Source organism: Microtus oregoni, unplaced genomic scaffold (assembly GCF_018167655.1).
Source record: "Microtus oregoni isolate MIOR12 unplaced genomic scaffold, Mior012 000030F_ref0000283, whole genome shotgun sequence".
Classification (NCBI taxonomy): domain Eukaryota; kingdom Metazoa; phylum Chordata; class Mammalia; order Rodentia; family Cricetidae; genus Microtus; species Microtus oregoni.
Window position 1 is genome coordinate 5,188,177 of NW_024543089.1, and position 14,463 is coordinate 5,202,639.

A 14,463-nucleotide genomic window follows, 5' to 3' on the forward strand; every position below is an offset into this window, starting at 1 on the left:
CAGACACATGGCATATCTGCTTTTGTTAATAACTTTTATGTAAAGTCCTCATTGATATTCTTGGCCACAAGTTAGAAATATTAATTATTAATCAGAAATATTAGTTTTTCAGTGATCTTAGTAATTGTGCCTTTCTCTTTTGAGAGATTCTTGCATTCTATTCCTAAATTTATAGGGAGGTGATCCCTGCCTAGGAATACCTGGGAAACTTCTTAACAATTTTCCAACCAGATCATAAAATCAAGCAAAACAACCAAAGGTGTCCTCCACTAAGACCTTAAACCATGAAGTAGCTGATCAGGTTGGGACCTGGAGAGTTCTTGTTGGTCTCCTAGGAGATGAGGCCATTTCAGTCCTCTGTGGAAACAAGTGTACTGATTGGATGAGCACAGATACCCCTCGCTTAAGATGCCCACCCTCATTTTCACCTAGAGGTTAACTGGGCTACATAATATGGAATACAATGAGGGATTCTGTGGCCTGGAGCCTTTGGAATAAAGGGCCTTTGTTGCCATGGTCTAAATTAGATGCTAGGTAAGGATTTCCTGGCAAATTTCTCAAGTTTTTCCCCTTTCCCTAGGGTTGCTTTATTTTCTGGAATACCATAACTTGGCAGTGAGGAAGTTTGATTTACATTATTAGCAGAGATGAATGCACCTCAAGATTTGTACACATTTTCTTGCCCATCCTAATGGAAACTTCCCTTTATGCCTTTTCCATTTGATCACTCTGAGCAGGGAGGAAAACATTACATATCTTCACCAGGGTTGGTGGGGGATCCATACACTTTACTCAACAATGTGTAAAGCCTCAATGCTGCCAATAGGGTTTTTATTACAGGGGGACAGTAGTTCTGACGTAATTATTACAGAACTGGACTACAAAGTATCAAGAAAGCAAAGACAGAGCTGGGAATGCACTTACCTAGCAGGTACCAGATTATGGTGGCACAAGTCTGTGCATTCTCAGGATGCAGAGGCAGGAAAGTCTCTAGGTTTGCTGGGCAGCCAGTCTAGCTAGCCAGTGACCTGCTTGTTCATTGAAAACCTTTGTCTCAAACAATGGTGAACAATGATCGAGGAAGATACCTCTGGTCTCCACACCTGTGCGTGCATACCCTAGCACTCATGTATGCGTACACACAGACGTTACAAACACATATACTACACACATGAATAAAAAGTCATAAAGGAGGAAAGAGAACAAAGGGGTTGAAGGCCAGTCATGTGGGCAGATAGTCATGCATGGAGAATGAAGCTTCATCACATAGCCTAGCCAGATTTCTTGTAAACAGGTGAAGTTGGGGGAGCCCCTGTGAGAAAGGTGTTGAAGGGCATTGAGGATTCCTGGTGGCAAGGAGGGAGAAGAGAGCCAAAAGTCCTCCAGAAGATTTTCTGATGTCCTAACAGTGGCAGAACATGCCACGGTTGCAGTACTAACCTTTACTGGGGACAAATCGCATCTGTGTGTGTTCTTTGGTTCCCTGCTTAGGTCTTATTTTTGGTTGAATGATTTTTCCCCCATTTCTTAAATTTAGTTCTTGATGCATCATATGAGTGTGTTTCTGCCTCATTCCCGTGTTTCTGTTTTTGTTTTTAGTTATGTTCTCTTGTTTTCTCCTTAGCAACCCAAAGTTTACTCAAGACTACCCGTGAACAGCTTCCCCAAGATCCTGTTAAACGTATGTTGCTGTTGACTTGGGGGAGGGACAAGGGAAGGAGTGTGTTGCATGGCTGGGTGTGACCTTCATTCTCACCACCTCTTGGCATGGACTTTGTGATTCTCGACCAGGTGCCCTTTAATGGACACTATCTCTTCCCATTGCCTTGCTCGTCGTTTCACCAGTTTTACCAGGCAACTTCAGATGTCAGGACAGGAATATTGACTTCAACTACTTATATTTTTGATCAAATTCTTTTCTGATTTGTGTAGTTCCATGAAATATCACCCACATAGTGTTTCTTGATTTGACAGAACTTTTATTTCCTGAAAGCTGCCAACATGTCATAATTTAATGACATCAGATGTATTAATAGAGGTACTCTCTCCCTAAAAACATAGTATTGTGTATCAAAGACAAGTTTGTGTGCACCACAGTTTTGTGTGTGAAATGACAACAATTAGAAAGCACGAGGTCAGTCACCTAGATTTCAGGATTACCCTTCTTCTCTCCCAGAAGGCACATTGGCTGGGATGAGGTGCTCCACTTGAGGCTTTGTGGATAGGAAAGAGAAAGGGGGTTTCCTATAAAATAGCATTGCATTAACCAAAGGCTCCTCATCTTCACAGTATTTGTTTTTCTGGCTGCCAAATCAGTCTAATTTCATTTTAAAATGTGTTATCAAACACACCAGTGTTCATTTTTAAAATTCAGGCTATAAAATAGATTCGCCCTCTCTGGGGATGAACTATATTGTCGATACTTACTGAAGCCTGAAGAGGAGACCCAATTTCAGTTATATATTTTATAACTAAAACTCATACTACACTGCCGTTTTTCAGTATGGCCTCCTTAAGAAAGTCCAGCCAATTCAAATGATGGGGTAGCACTGGAAGGATGTGTTTTGATTGACAGAGTAAACCTGTGTCCTACTATTGTGAACTTTTTTCCTCTAAAACGTTAATTTGTGTGTGTGTTACATTGTTCCCATCACTTTCAAAGATCACAGATCTTTCTCTGGCACGCTTGTGCACATTTGCCTCGCCCCTTTTTGTGCATATGGACAAAAATGAGGCCCAAAGCATTTCATGAGTGGTCTGGAGGCTTCAGACACAGGAGGACCATGTTTGAAACCTAAATGACTCCCTGGCTGTGCTCCACACCAAATGGCTCAGCATTTGGTTCTCATGTTTTTCTAGGATAGACAGTTTCTGATGTTCAGAAGGCACGTTTTAAAAAATATAGGAAACAGAGGAAAGCTGAAAAATAGTAACACCCTCCCCAGCCATGCCAGGCATGTGAGTAGCAGGCATTTCTATTCCTCATCCTTTTTAAAAATGGTGGTGGTGGATTCTCATCAATTTCGTTTCCTTTCAGTATGTAAAAGATTGTCAGTTTTCATTTTTCTTAATTGATAAACCTTATCTGAGAATTTATTTTCATGAAATATACATAACATTTTCCTGACAGATCTTAGAAGTCTCTTTCTTCTTCAACTTACAGTGTGGTTCAGACCCTGACGTCCTTCCTTCCTGGGAGGATGAAGTGATTTTGTCAGCTATATTTCTTGTCTCCCTACAGAGACTATTCAATCACAGAGAGTGAAGGGTTTTGCAGTGCTAGTACCAACATATGGGAGAAAGCATATAATTTCTAGTTATTTATAGCCATGTGGCTATGCTACCTTATTTATAGCAAAGCCACACATTTGAATTGAAGAGTCATGGTCACCTGGAGGTCAAATGCAGATGGCAGACTCAATTTAGAAGAGAGATGAAGAGAGCAGGAACAGCACGGTTTACACTTTGCTCCATCCCCCGTTTAGAGTTAATTGAACGGCATCACTTTGCTCTGAGGTGGTTGGTTTTTACAGATGCTCCGTCTGAAATGTGTCTGGTAGAAAAATAAATGCTAAATGGGCTAGAAAAAGCTCTTCCATTGAATGTTTTAAGACTACGTGTATAGAGAACTGTGCACTGGGGCCCCATCATGAATCATTTCCTGACAAGACTTATTACTTGAATCAGGCAATTGCTAGACTTTGAGTTTTTGCCATAAAATAAACAACTTTGAAACGCATCACGATTTTCAGGACACTTATTGTTTGCTGTTGCAACTGAAGAGCTGTCGTTTACTCATAAACATGGCTTCATATCTCTTTGAAAAGCCTTTCCATGTGAGGGAAAGCACCTCCTGCGCTTTAGCTGTTTCTGAGGTCAGTTCTCCGTCTATTTGACTTGGTACACAGGCCTCACCTCCAGTCCCTACAATGTAGTGTTTGTAAAACAGTAAAATTTTATGTAAACATTTGACCAGCTGATGTTTCAAATATGGAAGATCATTGCCTGTCCACCCACTGTCCCATCAGACTGAATTTTCAAAGGCAAGCAGAAACTCCGTGATAGACACAAAGATCACACCACGTTTCAGCCAGCTGATTGACCCATAGGGTGGCCTAGTTCTGGTTACTTTATGTTGTAAACTTTGGCACTGAGGTTTCTTTGCCTCAATATGCTTGCCATTTTGGTCCAGAAAATTCATTGTGATAGTCCATTCAGTACACAAGGGTGTTTAATGAACCAGTTAGATGACCTTTCTAGTTCCCAAATGCTGTAGAGATAGTTTACATCGGTACAGACTATGGAGTTAGATGTCTCAATGCTTTTCCTAGTATAACGTAAGCTACTGTGGATGAAGAAGATAAGCCAGCGGGCACCATTATTCATGGCTCACCTCCATCCCATTCCCCTCTTTGTTTCATCATGGTTTCCTGAACCCCATCCTCAGAGCAGCGTGTTTAGAGAAGCTCAGCAGCCTTGCTGCTCTGTTTACCTGTGTGTTAGCATTGTGTTCATGGACTTAGGTCCATGATTACAGCTTACCGGGGTAGGTCTGGCCCCCATATACAGTTAAAGGGGAGGAAAGGATGACTTTATAGTCTTGCTTGTTGTATCAGGAGGTTATGCTTTGCATACACTGAGTGCTTGGTGCATGCATGAGTGGGGAGTACCAATGTAACCTCAGTTGTTGTCTTTGGCCAGATTTGAACTATTATTTTTAATTATTCTCTTCCTGTTCTTCAAGCTGTGAAATAGTAGGCATCAACTTTTGTTAGTACATTGTGCAATGCTAGTTACCAAACTATGTTAGCTTTTTCAGCTGTCAAACTATATTAAATATAATTATTGACCTAGGTATATTTGTTTCACTCCTTTAATCCCAGAGCTCAAGTGGAAGAAGCAGGTGGATCTCTGCAAGTTCGAAGCCAGGCTAGCATATACCTCCAGGCCAACCAAAGTTACACACAAAACAAAACAAATAGTAGTTATTCTTATTTAAAGATCTAGTCCTGAATTGAATTATGTATCCCAGGAGTGGTAGTAAAATTCTACCACAAAGAAAAATACGAACCAGGTGTTGGGTACCCAGAAATACTTAGGTAAGAAGTTTTCTTCAAAGGTGTAATGATTAAAAAGTTTAAGGAAGCGAGCAGTTCAATTGTTTCAAAGGCCAGCATTTGTTTTTGTTTGTTTGCTGGTTTGTGTTTAAGAAGAGCCATTTACTGTGTTAGAGGAGGCTCATCAGGAACGTGCTCTATGCATTAGCTACATGAGACAGGTGTGGAAGGGAATCCTTTTTATTAAAGGGATTTGCCTTGCTTTTCTGTCAGGCTGTACATCCACTATTTTTTTTTTGTTTTGTTTTATTTTTTTTGTTGTTGTTGTTGAAAAAAAAAATTCTGCCTCCTCCCCATTTCCCATTTCCCTACCCCTCCTCGCACACATCGCCCCCCCACTCCCCTCCCCCGCTCCCCCTTCCCCCCACTCCATTCCCCCTCCTTCTCGAGAATGAAGAGCAGGCCAGATTCCCTGTCCTGCAGGAAGTCCAAGGTCCTCCCACTTCTATCCAGGACCAGGAAGGTGAGCATCCAAACAGGCTAGGCTTCCACAAAGCCAGTTCATGTATTAGGATCAAAGCCTAGTGCCATTGTCATTGGCTTCTCATCAGCCTTCATTGTCCGCCATGTTCAGAAAGTCCGGTTTCATCCCATGCTTATTCAGTCCCAAACCCGCGGATCTTGGTGAGCTCCCAATAGATCAGTTCCACTGTCACAGTGGGTGGGTGCACCCCTCTTGGTCCTGACTTCCTTGCTCATGTTCTCCTTCCTTCTGTTCCTCACTTGGATCTTAAGAGCTCAGTCCGGTGCTCCAATTTGGATCTCTGTCTCTATCTCCATCCATCGCCAGATGAAGGTTCATATCCAGGCGGATGACTATATGTTTTTCTTTGGGTTCATCTTCTTATTTAGATTCTCTAGGATCACAAATTATATGCTCAATGTCCTTTATTTATGGCTAGAAACCAATTATGAGTGAGTACATCCCATGTTCATCTTTTTGGGTTTGGGATACCTCACTCGGGATAGTGTTTTCTATTTCCATCCATTTGCATGCAAAATTCATGAAGTCACTGTTTTATACCGCTGAGTAGTACTCTTGTGGAGTAAGGGGCACACTCATCCATTGCTGGTGGGAATGCAAACTTGTGCAACCACTTTGGAAATCAGTGTGGCGATTTCTCAGGAAATTCGGGATCAACCTACCCCAAGATCCAGTAATACCACTCTTGGGAATATACCCAAGAGATGCCCTATCATATGACAAAAGCATTTGTTCGACTATGTTCATAGCAGCATTGTTTGTAATAGCCAGAACCTGGAAACAACCTAGATGCCCTTCAATGGAAGGATGGATGAAGAAAGTGTGGAATATATACATCCACTATTACATTTGCAGAACGCTCCAGCCACTGACAACAAATAAATAAATAGGCATCATTTATGAATCATGATACATTCTTTAAAAAAAAAGCAGCCAGTGGACTGAGGAGATGGCTCAATGGTAAGGTCTCTGCATGTGATGCAAGCATGCACACCTGAGTTTGTAACCCCAGCATCTATATGCAGAGTCAGGGGCTGCAACCCAGGTATCCATAACCCCAGCCCTGGAGTGGAAAGTGGGGCCATGTAATAATAAGAGCGGCGGGGCTGCATTCTCAGCACCCCGGCCGCCTGCTCGGCTAGCTTATGCCCCGAAATAACAACACACAAACTGTATTCTTTTAGACACTGCTTGGCCCTTTAGCTCTAGCCCTTACTGGCTAATTCTGATATCCCGATCAACCCATCTCTAATAATCTGTGAGCACTGGTCTTACCGGGAAGATTCTAGCCCACATCCATCCTGGGTCAGAGCTGAATTGCGTGTGTCTGCCCAGGAGCCAGGAGCATGGCATCTCTCTCTCTGAGGCGTCTGCTCCTGAGAGGAGAGCTGTGGAGTCTGAGCTCACTTCCTCTTCCTCCCAGCATTCTGTTCTGTCCACTCCTCCCACCTATCTTCTAACCAATAAAATGGGCCAAGGCAGTTCCTTTATTAGCCAATGACCTTCCTCCATCAGGGCCAGGTGGATTCCAGAGTGGAGTCAGTCTAGCGAATTAATTTGCTCCCAATTTAGGGAGAGACCATCATTAAAAATAAATAGAGGGGTTAGAGAGATGGCTCAGTGGTTAGGAGCACTGGCTGCTCTTCCAGAGGTCCGGGGTTCAATTCCTAGCACCCACACAACAGCTTATAGCTATCTGTAACTTCTGTTCTAGGGGATCTGATGCCCTCATGCAAACATACCTGCAGGTACAACACCAATGTAAATAGAATGAAAATAAATAAATTTTAAAAATAAATAGACTAGGGAACGACTGAGGAAAACGCCCTACATTGGCTTCCTGCCTTTGCTTGCTTGTGCACACATGCAAAATTACAACAAAATGAAAAGTGGCCATCAGGCACACATCCTCTTTAATACCAAGGTGTGCTGGCGCTACGGCTAAGCCTTTTGAGAGCCTCTAGTTGGTTAATCTAAACAGTCCACAGTTCAGTCGTTTATTAGTGGGGTGAGGGATGTGGCAGAATTAAAGCCCAGCATAAAGAATATACGTGAGTTGGGAAAGATTGCTCTGGAAGTCTGGGGTAAAATGAAATTGGCTTTATCTTTAAGGCAGAGAAGTTAAGGTCACATCTTCATTTCCCTCCTATGAAAGTGAAGAGTGACATTCTGAACTCATCTGTAAAGTATTGAGCAGTTAAAACTGGCCATGTCTTTATGAACCCACTGGTAATAAAGTTGAGGAAGCTTCCAGCAAACTAACAAGAAACAATACCTTTACGATTAAGCCATTCTGGCTTCCAGTTGCCGTTTCTTTTGTTTTAGTTATTTTTGTCTGTGTATTGTTTGCATTCGGCCTTAAGATAGCTTTTAAATGTGTGGAATATAGGTATTAACAAAAATAATGCAGACATTCATGTTTCTACATCCATTTCACTTATATGATAAAAACCCCATGTCAGTACAAGTACACAGACATAAAAGAGAAATGTAGCTTGGCTGTCGAGGAGTACACAACATAGATTACGTTTTTATTACCTTATGTCCAAGCAGTAGGTTGATAGTGTTCTCCAGCAACCGTGATAGAGCTGGCTGTAAAACACGCGTGACAGCAGGGCTTATGGGCCAGAGCGCCTTTGTTCCTCTCTAAAATCTGCTGTTCTGTTGAGAGATCACAAACTCTTATTTTCCTGTTATGAATGGCCTGTCTACCTGACACTTGGTAGGAATGATCAGTGTTTAGGTTTTGAATGCACTAAGAGTTTTTAGCAACTTCAAAATTAGAGAAATAAGGAAAACTTTAAAAAAAATGGTTTAACTTGAGATGGCAGTTTGAAAGCCCTGTCACGTTGAGATTAAATTTTCTCATAAATTTCTTCTCTGCAGGTTTATATTTCACTCATGCATAAATTACCCGCACTGCCGTGTCCCATAACTTGTAGCCATTTGGAGCGCCAGCATTACCAGCTCTAAATCAAACAGCATTTTCAGTGAGAAGGCAGTGAGGTGCATAAGTCTTTGCTGTGATCTTCACTTGCCAGTGGTGTGCAGATCGGTTGCTTTCTGCCCTGGGGGTGGGGGAATCACCAGATTTTGTCTGAGCCTGTGTCAGTGTATCAGCTAGCTGCTATTCGTAGACTTCTGTTTAGGGATCACTCTGTCTGTGTTGTAGTTTAGGTGGTCAAGGTCGTTAGAGTTTAAAGGTACAAGAACTCCATCATAATTGAAACTTTGTGGCATGCCAGGTTGGTGAGAGGGCTCAGCAACTAAAGGTACTTGCTGCCAAACCTGACCACATGGGTTCCTTCCCCAGCACCCATATTGATGGAAGGAGAAACCTGACCACCTGGGTTCCTTCCCCAGCACCCATATTGATGGAACAAGAAACCTGACTCCAACAAGTTGTCTGCTGCCTGCCACATGTACCATGACACACAACAAACACAAAATAAAATAAGTAAACATCAAAGTAAAAATTTTTTTATAAATGGTGTCACCCTGGACAATGGGAAGACAACTGGATACAAAAACTGTAGAGACAAGTTTTTACAATATCTTTAAATGTCACTGTGAAAATAAACTGGAGTCCAGTAATCCCTTAGTCCCCATGGTTTCCTCATCCATGTATTCAACCAACCACAAATCAAACAAAAAGCCTCTGTACTGAGCGTACGTAAACTTTTCTTGTTACTGTTCCTCCAACAATATGGCAGCCTCTCCCTTTAATGTTTGCATTGTCTTCAGTGGTACAAACAGTCAGGGAAAGGACGGTGTGTACGTTACATACCCAGAGTCATCCAAATAAGCACAAGGGATGCTGGCGTTCCTCCACGCACATACCCAGGGACAGCTAGAAGATGGACTGATTACCAAGCTGGAGCAACAAGGGAAACCAGTATTGGTATGGTTTGACTTGATGCTTCGTCTCCTCGAGCCCTCTGAGCTGCAGAGTGACCTCAGTGAGTTTCCCTTTGTTTTAAAGTAACTTCCTCAAGGGGCAGCAAGTATGGGAACTGGCAGCATGTTCTCAGGAGCTGTGTGTTTTTTAAGGGACTGTCCACCAAGATTAATTAGGAAACCAGAAGCAAGCCTGTTCCCCACCACCCAGAAAACAGACTTCTGGTGGATCTTGAGAAGGCCTAAGAATATACAGTGGGCCTGCAATCTGCACCGGTGTGTCAGAATTAAAGTGAAATGGCCCTTCCTACATGTGAGGAAACTTGCTGCCATAACACTCAGCTTCCTAGGCTTTAGATTTAAGAAACAGATTCACCCATGTTCCTTCTTGTATGTGGCAAGCAGGGGAGTGGGACTCTAGAAGATGGTGTGTGTATGTGTGTCTCTGTGTTTGTGGATTAAATGCCCATATATGTGTGAGTGTGCATATGCATGCACCTTAGGATACCAGCTTTATAATTCTCCACTTTATTTCCTTGAGACAGGATCTTTCTTGGAACCTAAAATGAGGCTATCAGCCAGCAAGCCTCCGGCATGATCCTGCCTCCCCTCTCCACATTCCTGGGATTACGTATACACAGCCATGGCTGGCTTTTTACATGGGTTCTGTGGCTCAGACTTACATTTGTCCAGTAAGCTCTCTTACCCATTGAGCCCTGTCCTCAGCTCATATGATATTTTTAAAAACATATCATATATTCCTCCTAACCCCCAAACTCTATTGCTCCTCACTGTGGCCTCATGGCCCTCTATTTTGTCCCCATCGCTTTCACCCCAACCTTTTCACCCTCCTGTGGCCTCATCATTTGCTTATCCTGGAATGTGCCAGATAGTCTTACTTCTTAGGACCTCGCCGTTAGTTTCTGCATCACCTTGTCATGTCCTTCTGCAGCTAATCGTGAGGTGTCAGAATGTCACTTTCATAACTGTGACTCTGCCTGGACACCTGCTTAATTGGCTCTAACCTCCCTGCTTGCACTTTTCCTCCTGCCCCCCTTTAACCCTGTTTTCTTTTTCCCTTCCATAATACAAATTATATATTACTAACTGTGCGTGTGTGCGTGCTTGCGTGTATGTGTGTGGGGGTGAACGCGTCTTTCGCTAGGATATTATCCACCAGACACTACTCTTTCCCCACAGGATTTGCATGTGGTAGGAGCTGAGACACTCTTGGGAAGGAGAGTAAAGGGAAGTAGAAAAGCACATTTGTGGCAGTGTAGCTGCCGCCTCAATGTGTCAGATGGCTCTGGCTTCGCAGATACAATAGCTTCTGATTGCTTATACGATACCAGATAAGGCCAACGTGATGGAAGAAAGGTTTACTTTGTCTCGCTGTTGCTGTTTCCATCAGTGGTCACATGACTTGGTTTCAGGGCCGGAATGGCAGGAAGCAGGTAGTAGAACATAACCACTCATTTCGTGGTAGTGGGAGAGAGGGCTGGGTAAGAGGGCACAAAATAAGACCTTTATATGTATCCCCTGAGGGATTTGTTCCATCTCCCAATGGCACAACCGGACACCAATCTGTGAATACATGAATCTTTGGGATGGGGGGCATTCCTGATCCAATTCCATGTTTGATGACAGCAAGCAGTGGTAGATAGATAATTGATGCATAAATAGATAGATAGATAGATGATAGATAGATTGATGATAGATAGATAGATAGATAGATAGATAGATAGATAGATAGATGGATAGAGACAGACAGACAGACAGATAGATATAGATCATGCATATATTCATCCCTATATACATATCACTAAACATGCAGGGTGCCCCTAAATATTTGTAACTAGCATGTTCTAGTAATATACTGTGAATTAGCAATGCTTTTCTGTTGTTTTGTTTCTGTTTACTGCTGTGTTTTTTAAGTAGGAAGGTCACTTAAAAAAGTAAAAAATCTGTGCGAGGATACCAGCTACTAGTGGCATTGATAATGATTGAGGCTATACGAGTCAGACCTGGAGCTGTGTGTACCTGGAGCTTGAGTCTGATTATGGGTCTTCTGCAGGAGGGTGACCATACCCGCCTCCCCAGCTTGCTTACAGAAAGGCCGAAGTGGGCACCTCAGAGTAGGAACCTCAGGTGTGTTCCAGTTGTGTTCCTTTGGCCCCTGTTTTATGATCATTTTCTTTTGGAGATCATTTACCAGAGTCCAGGGATAAACAGCTGTTCAGTAGGAAATAGTTCAACATACTCAAAACAAACCATATTTCTGCCTAAGTCATGTTCATTAAAAAGATCCACAACTAAGTTCCTCTCCAGTGACTTGGTTGTATGGATAAATTAGCTTGTTATTACTCAAAAAATAGTCTAACCCTTTTTTGGCCCACCTAATCCTGAATTCATATTCTGATTAGGATGTTGAATTTATCCTCTACACAGTGAAGTAGGATATTTTATACTCCTACCATATCAAATGAAAATGCATATATATGCCCAGCACCGTAAATGGTAATTAAAAGATGATGACTATTTCACCACACTGGAAATCTAAGCTCAGATCATAGCTTCTAGGAAAACTCAAAGATTTTTTGTTTTGTTTTGTTTTTTAGCAAAACATAAAAAAACCTAGTGTAAGGGTGCTCTGGCAGCTAAAGTAGAGGCTGAGGGGGGAGTACCCGTTTGAGGCTAGCCTGGGCTAAGACAAGACCCTGTGTGTGTAAAAAAGACAAACCAGTAATTAAACATTCAAATAAAAATAAACCCTCCCAAATCAGTTGCCCCTCCACTTTTGGAGCGGCTACAGTGACCCATTCTGAGTGGCAAGAGTACAGTTTCTGTTGCCTGTGCCCTGGGACATACAGAAACTGGTGTTGTGGGGGCCGCTCCTGTCGCCATGAACGGGCACTGCCCATCACCTGCAGTGTCCAGCCTCTGACCTGCAAGGGGTTTGTCACAGTACAGTAGCTGGTCCTGCGAGCATAATGCCTTTCATTTGTAGGGGCTTAGGGAAACAGAATCTGAGGTCAAGGTGCTTCCACGTCACAGAACAGTGACAGTGGGAGACTAGCATCACTTTAAATATCAGTATTTACTGTCGTTGTCACCTTTGCTTAAATCTAGGGTCATTTCGTTCACCTATACCAATTGAGATGAAGGGTTAGCATAAATGACTCTAAATTTGAATCTAACACTGAAGAAACTGCTCTTAAATTCCACTAGTAGGTTGTAACTGGGAGTCCTCATGCTATTTCCTTGAAGAGAAATGGGATTCCTTACATGTTTTCTCCAGGGAAATGGTGTGTGTGTGTGTGTGTGTGTGTGTGTGTGTCCACGCGCACGAATACATTCTCGTAACCCAGCAGGAACTGACTCTGAGGACTGACGTCTGTGGTGTTTTGGAGACTGATGAGTACATGGCTGACTCATGGGTAAGGCGGTGACTCAGCAAAACCTTGGGCATCAGTGTGTTCCCAGTCTAAGGGCCAAAGACCCGTGGCCCTGGTCAAACAGACAAGAATCCAAAAGCACGAATACCTTCCTCATTTGTCTTTTTCTTACGTTGAGGCTCTTGGTGGAGTGCAGTCAACATTTCTTAGCCCTCAGATTCAAACATTAATCTTGTACAGAAGCACCCTTACACACACGCGTGCGCATACACACACACACACACACACCAAAATGATGGTTGGCTTGCGCACCCTGTAGCTCATTCAAATTGGCACATAAAATTAACTAGCATAGAAATAATCTTGATGAAACCGAAGAAATGGTGACAAAGTGATATGTTGATTTGCTTGTACCCATAAGAAGTATATTTGAAATAGCCTTGATACTGTTAAACATACCTCACCTGCTTATTTCTTAGGGCTTACAAGCCTCCTTTTCCATTTTGGTCAGTTGGAGTTTGCTTTTCTAGGGGGGAGCTCCTCTTTGTACTTATAACAGATGACTGTCTGCATTGGTGTGTTCCCGCTGTAAGGCAGTTTCCCTAGCCGCCTCAGCCTGATGCATTTTATTTACTGGCTTTACCTTAACTTATCCTTTCTGCTCTGCCAGTAAGAGGGGGATTAGGTCCATGGCAGCAGATTTTGAGAAGGTGGATAAGAAACGCGTGCGTATGGTTTGCATGAAGTTGTGCAGAGCAAATTCGTTTGCCTTTGATATCTTTTCTTTTCCAGGCAGTGTTTAAAATTACAAATTGTTTTTCAGTCATTCAGGTTAAGAATCCACATATTTTACTCATTTCAATGTTTCATGTGGGCTCTGCCTAAGTTTAATTTTTTTTTTGAGAAATGTGTGTTGCTTTTCCTGTAGATGATAATGCATAGTCTTGTGTTCTAATTTTTTTCAGTGAATTAGAAATAACTGCATCTGATTTTTCCCAGGGTTAAAAAGATTTCTATCAAACCTGACAGGAGGCAGGAAAGGGACTGGCATGCATGAACAGTCATACGGTGTGTGATTGGCACTTCAGTGTAGGATGCAAGACATGTCACCACAAGATAAAAATCCTGGAATTCAGAGTGCTAAAGTTACTTGCCCCGGGTGCCATCTGGGGTGAAAACATTGTCTTAGGTTCACATCTAGCTGGGCCTAATTTCGGAGTCCCGAGTGGACCGTCCCTCGTTCTCCCCATAGGCAAGCATTACCCTTGTCACTAGATGGGCACAGCTCTGTAAGGCTCCAGGAGCAAGCCTTTGCCTCTTCCGTTGTGCTCAAATGCCAGCCCTAGACAGATATCGCAGCTGCTTTTATTTTTTTAAAGAATAATGATTAACCAATGACCAAAGCAGAGGGAAAGGAAGCAGAGCGCATGTTTCTCTTGTTTGGCAAAATGACTTCTGGTTTCCGCTGACATGGTCAAAGCTTTTATTTTAATGCCAGTCATGCACGCACGATTCTAGCTTCAGACTTAGCTGTGACTTCTCATTCACGTTCTGTTGGAGATATTACATC

At 42.6% G+C, this 14,463-nt stretch overlaps 1 protein-coding gene across 6 annotated transcripts in view; it reads left to right on the forward strand.

The window, feature by feature from the left end:
- Positions 1–14,463, forward strand: part of LOC121465348 (amyloid beta precursor protein) — a 225,375-nt gene that overhangs the window by 136,578 nt on the left and 74,334 nt on the right. For 2 of the 6 annotated variants that reach the window (XM_041678578.1, XM_041678577.1), the window contains exon 8: positions 1,625–1,681. The exons of the other annotated variants lie outside the window; for them this stretch is intronic. In XM_041678578.1, the coding sequence (XP_041534512.1) occupies positions 1,625–1,681 (57 nt within the window). The remainder of the gene's footprint in view (positions 1–1,624; positions 1,682–14,463) is intronic. 6 annotated transcript variants of the gene reach the window in all.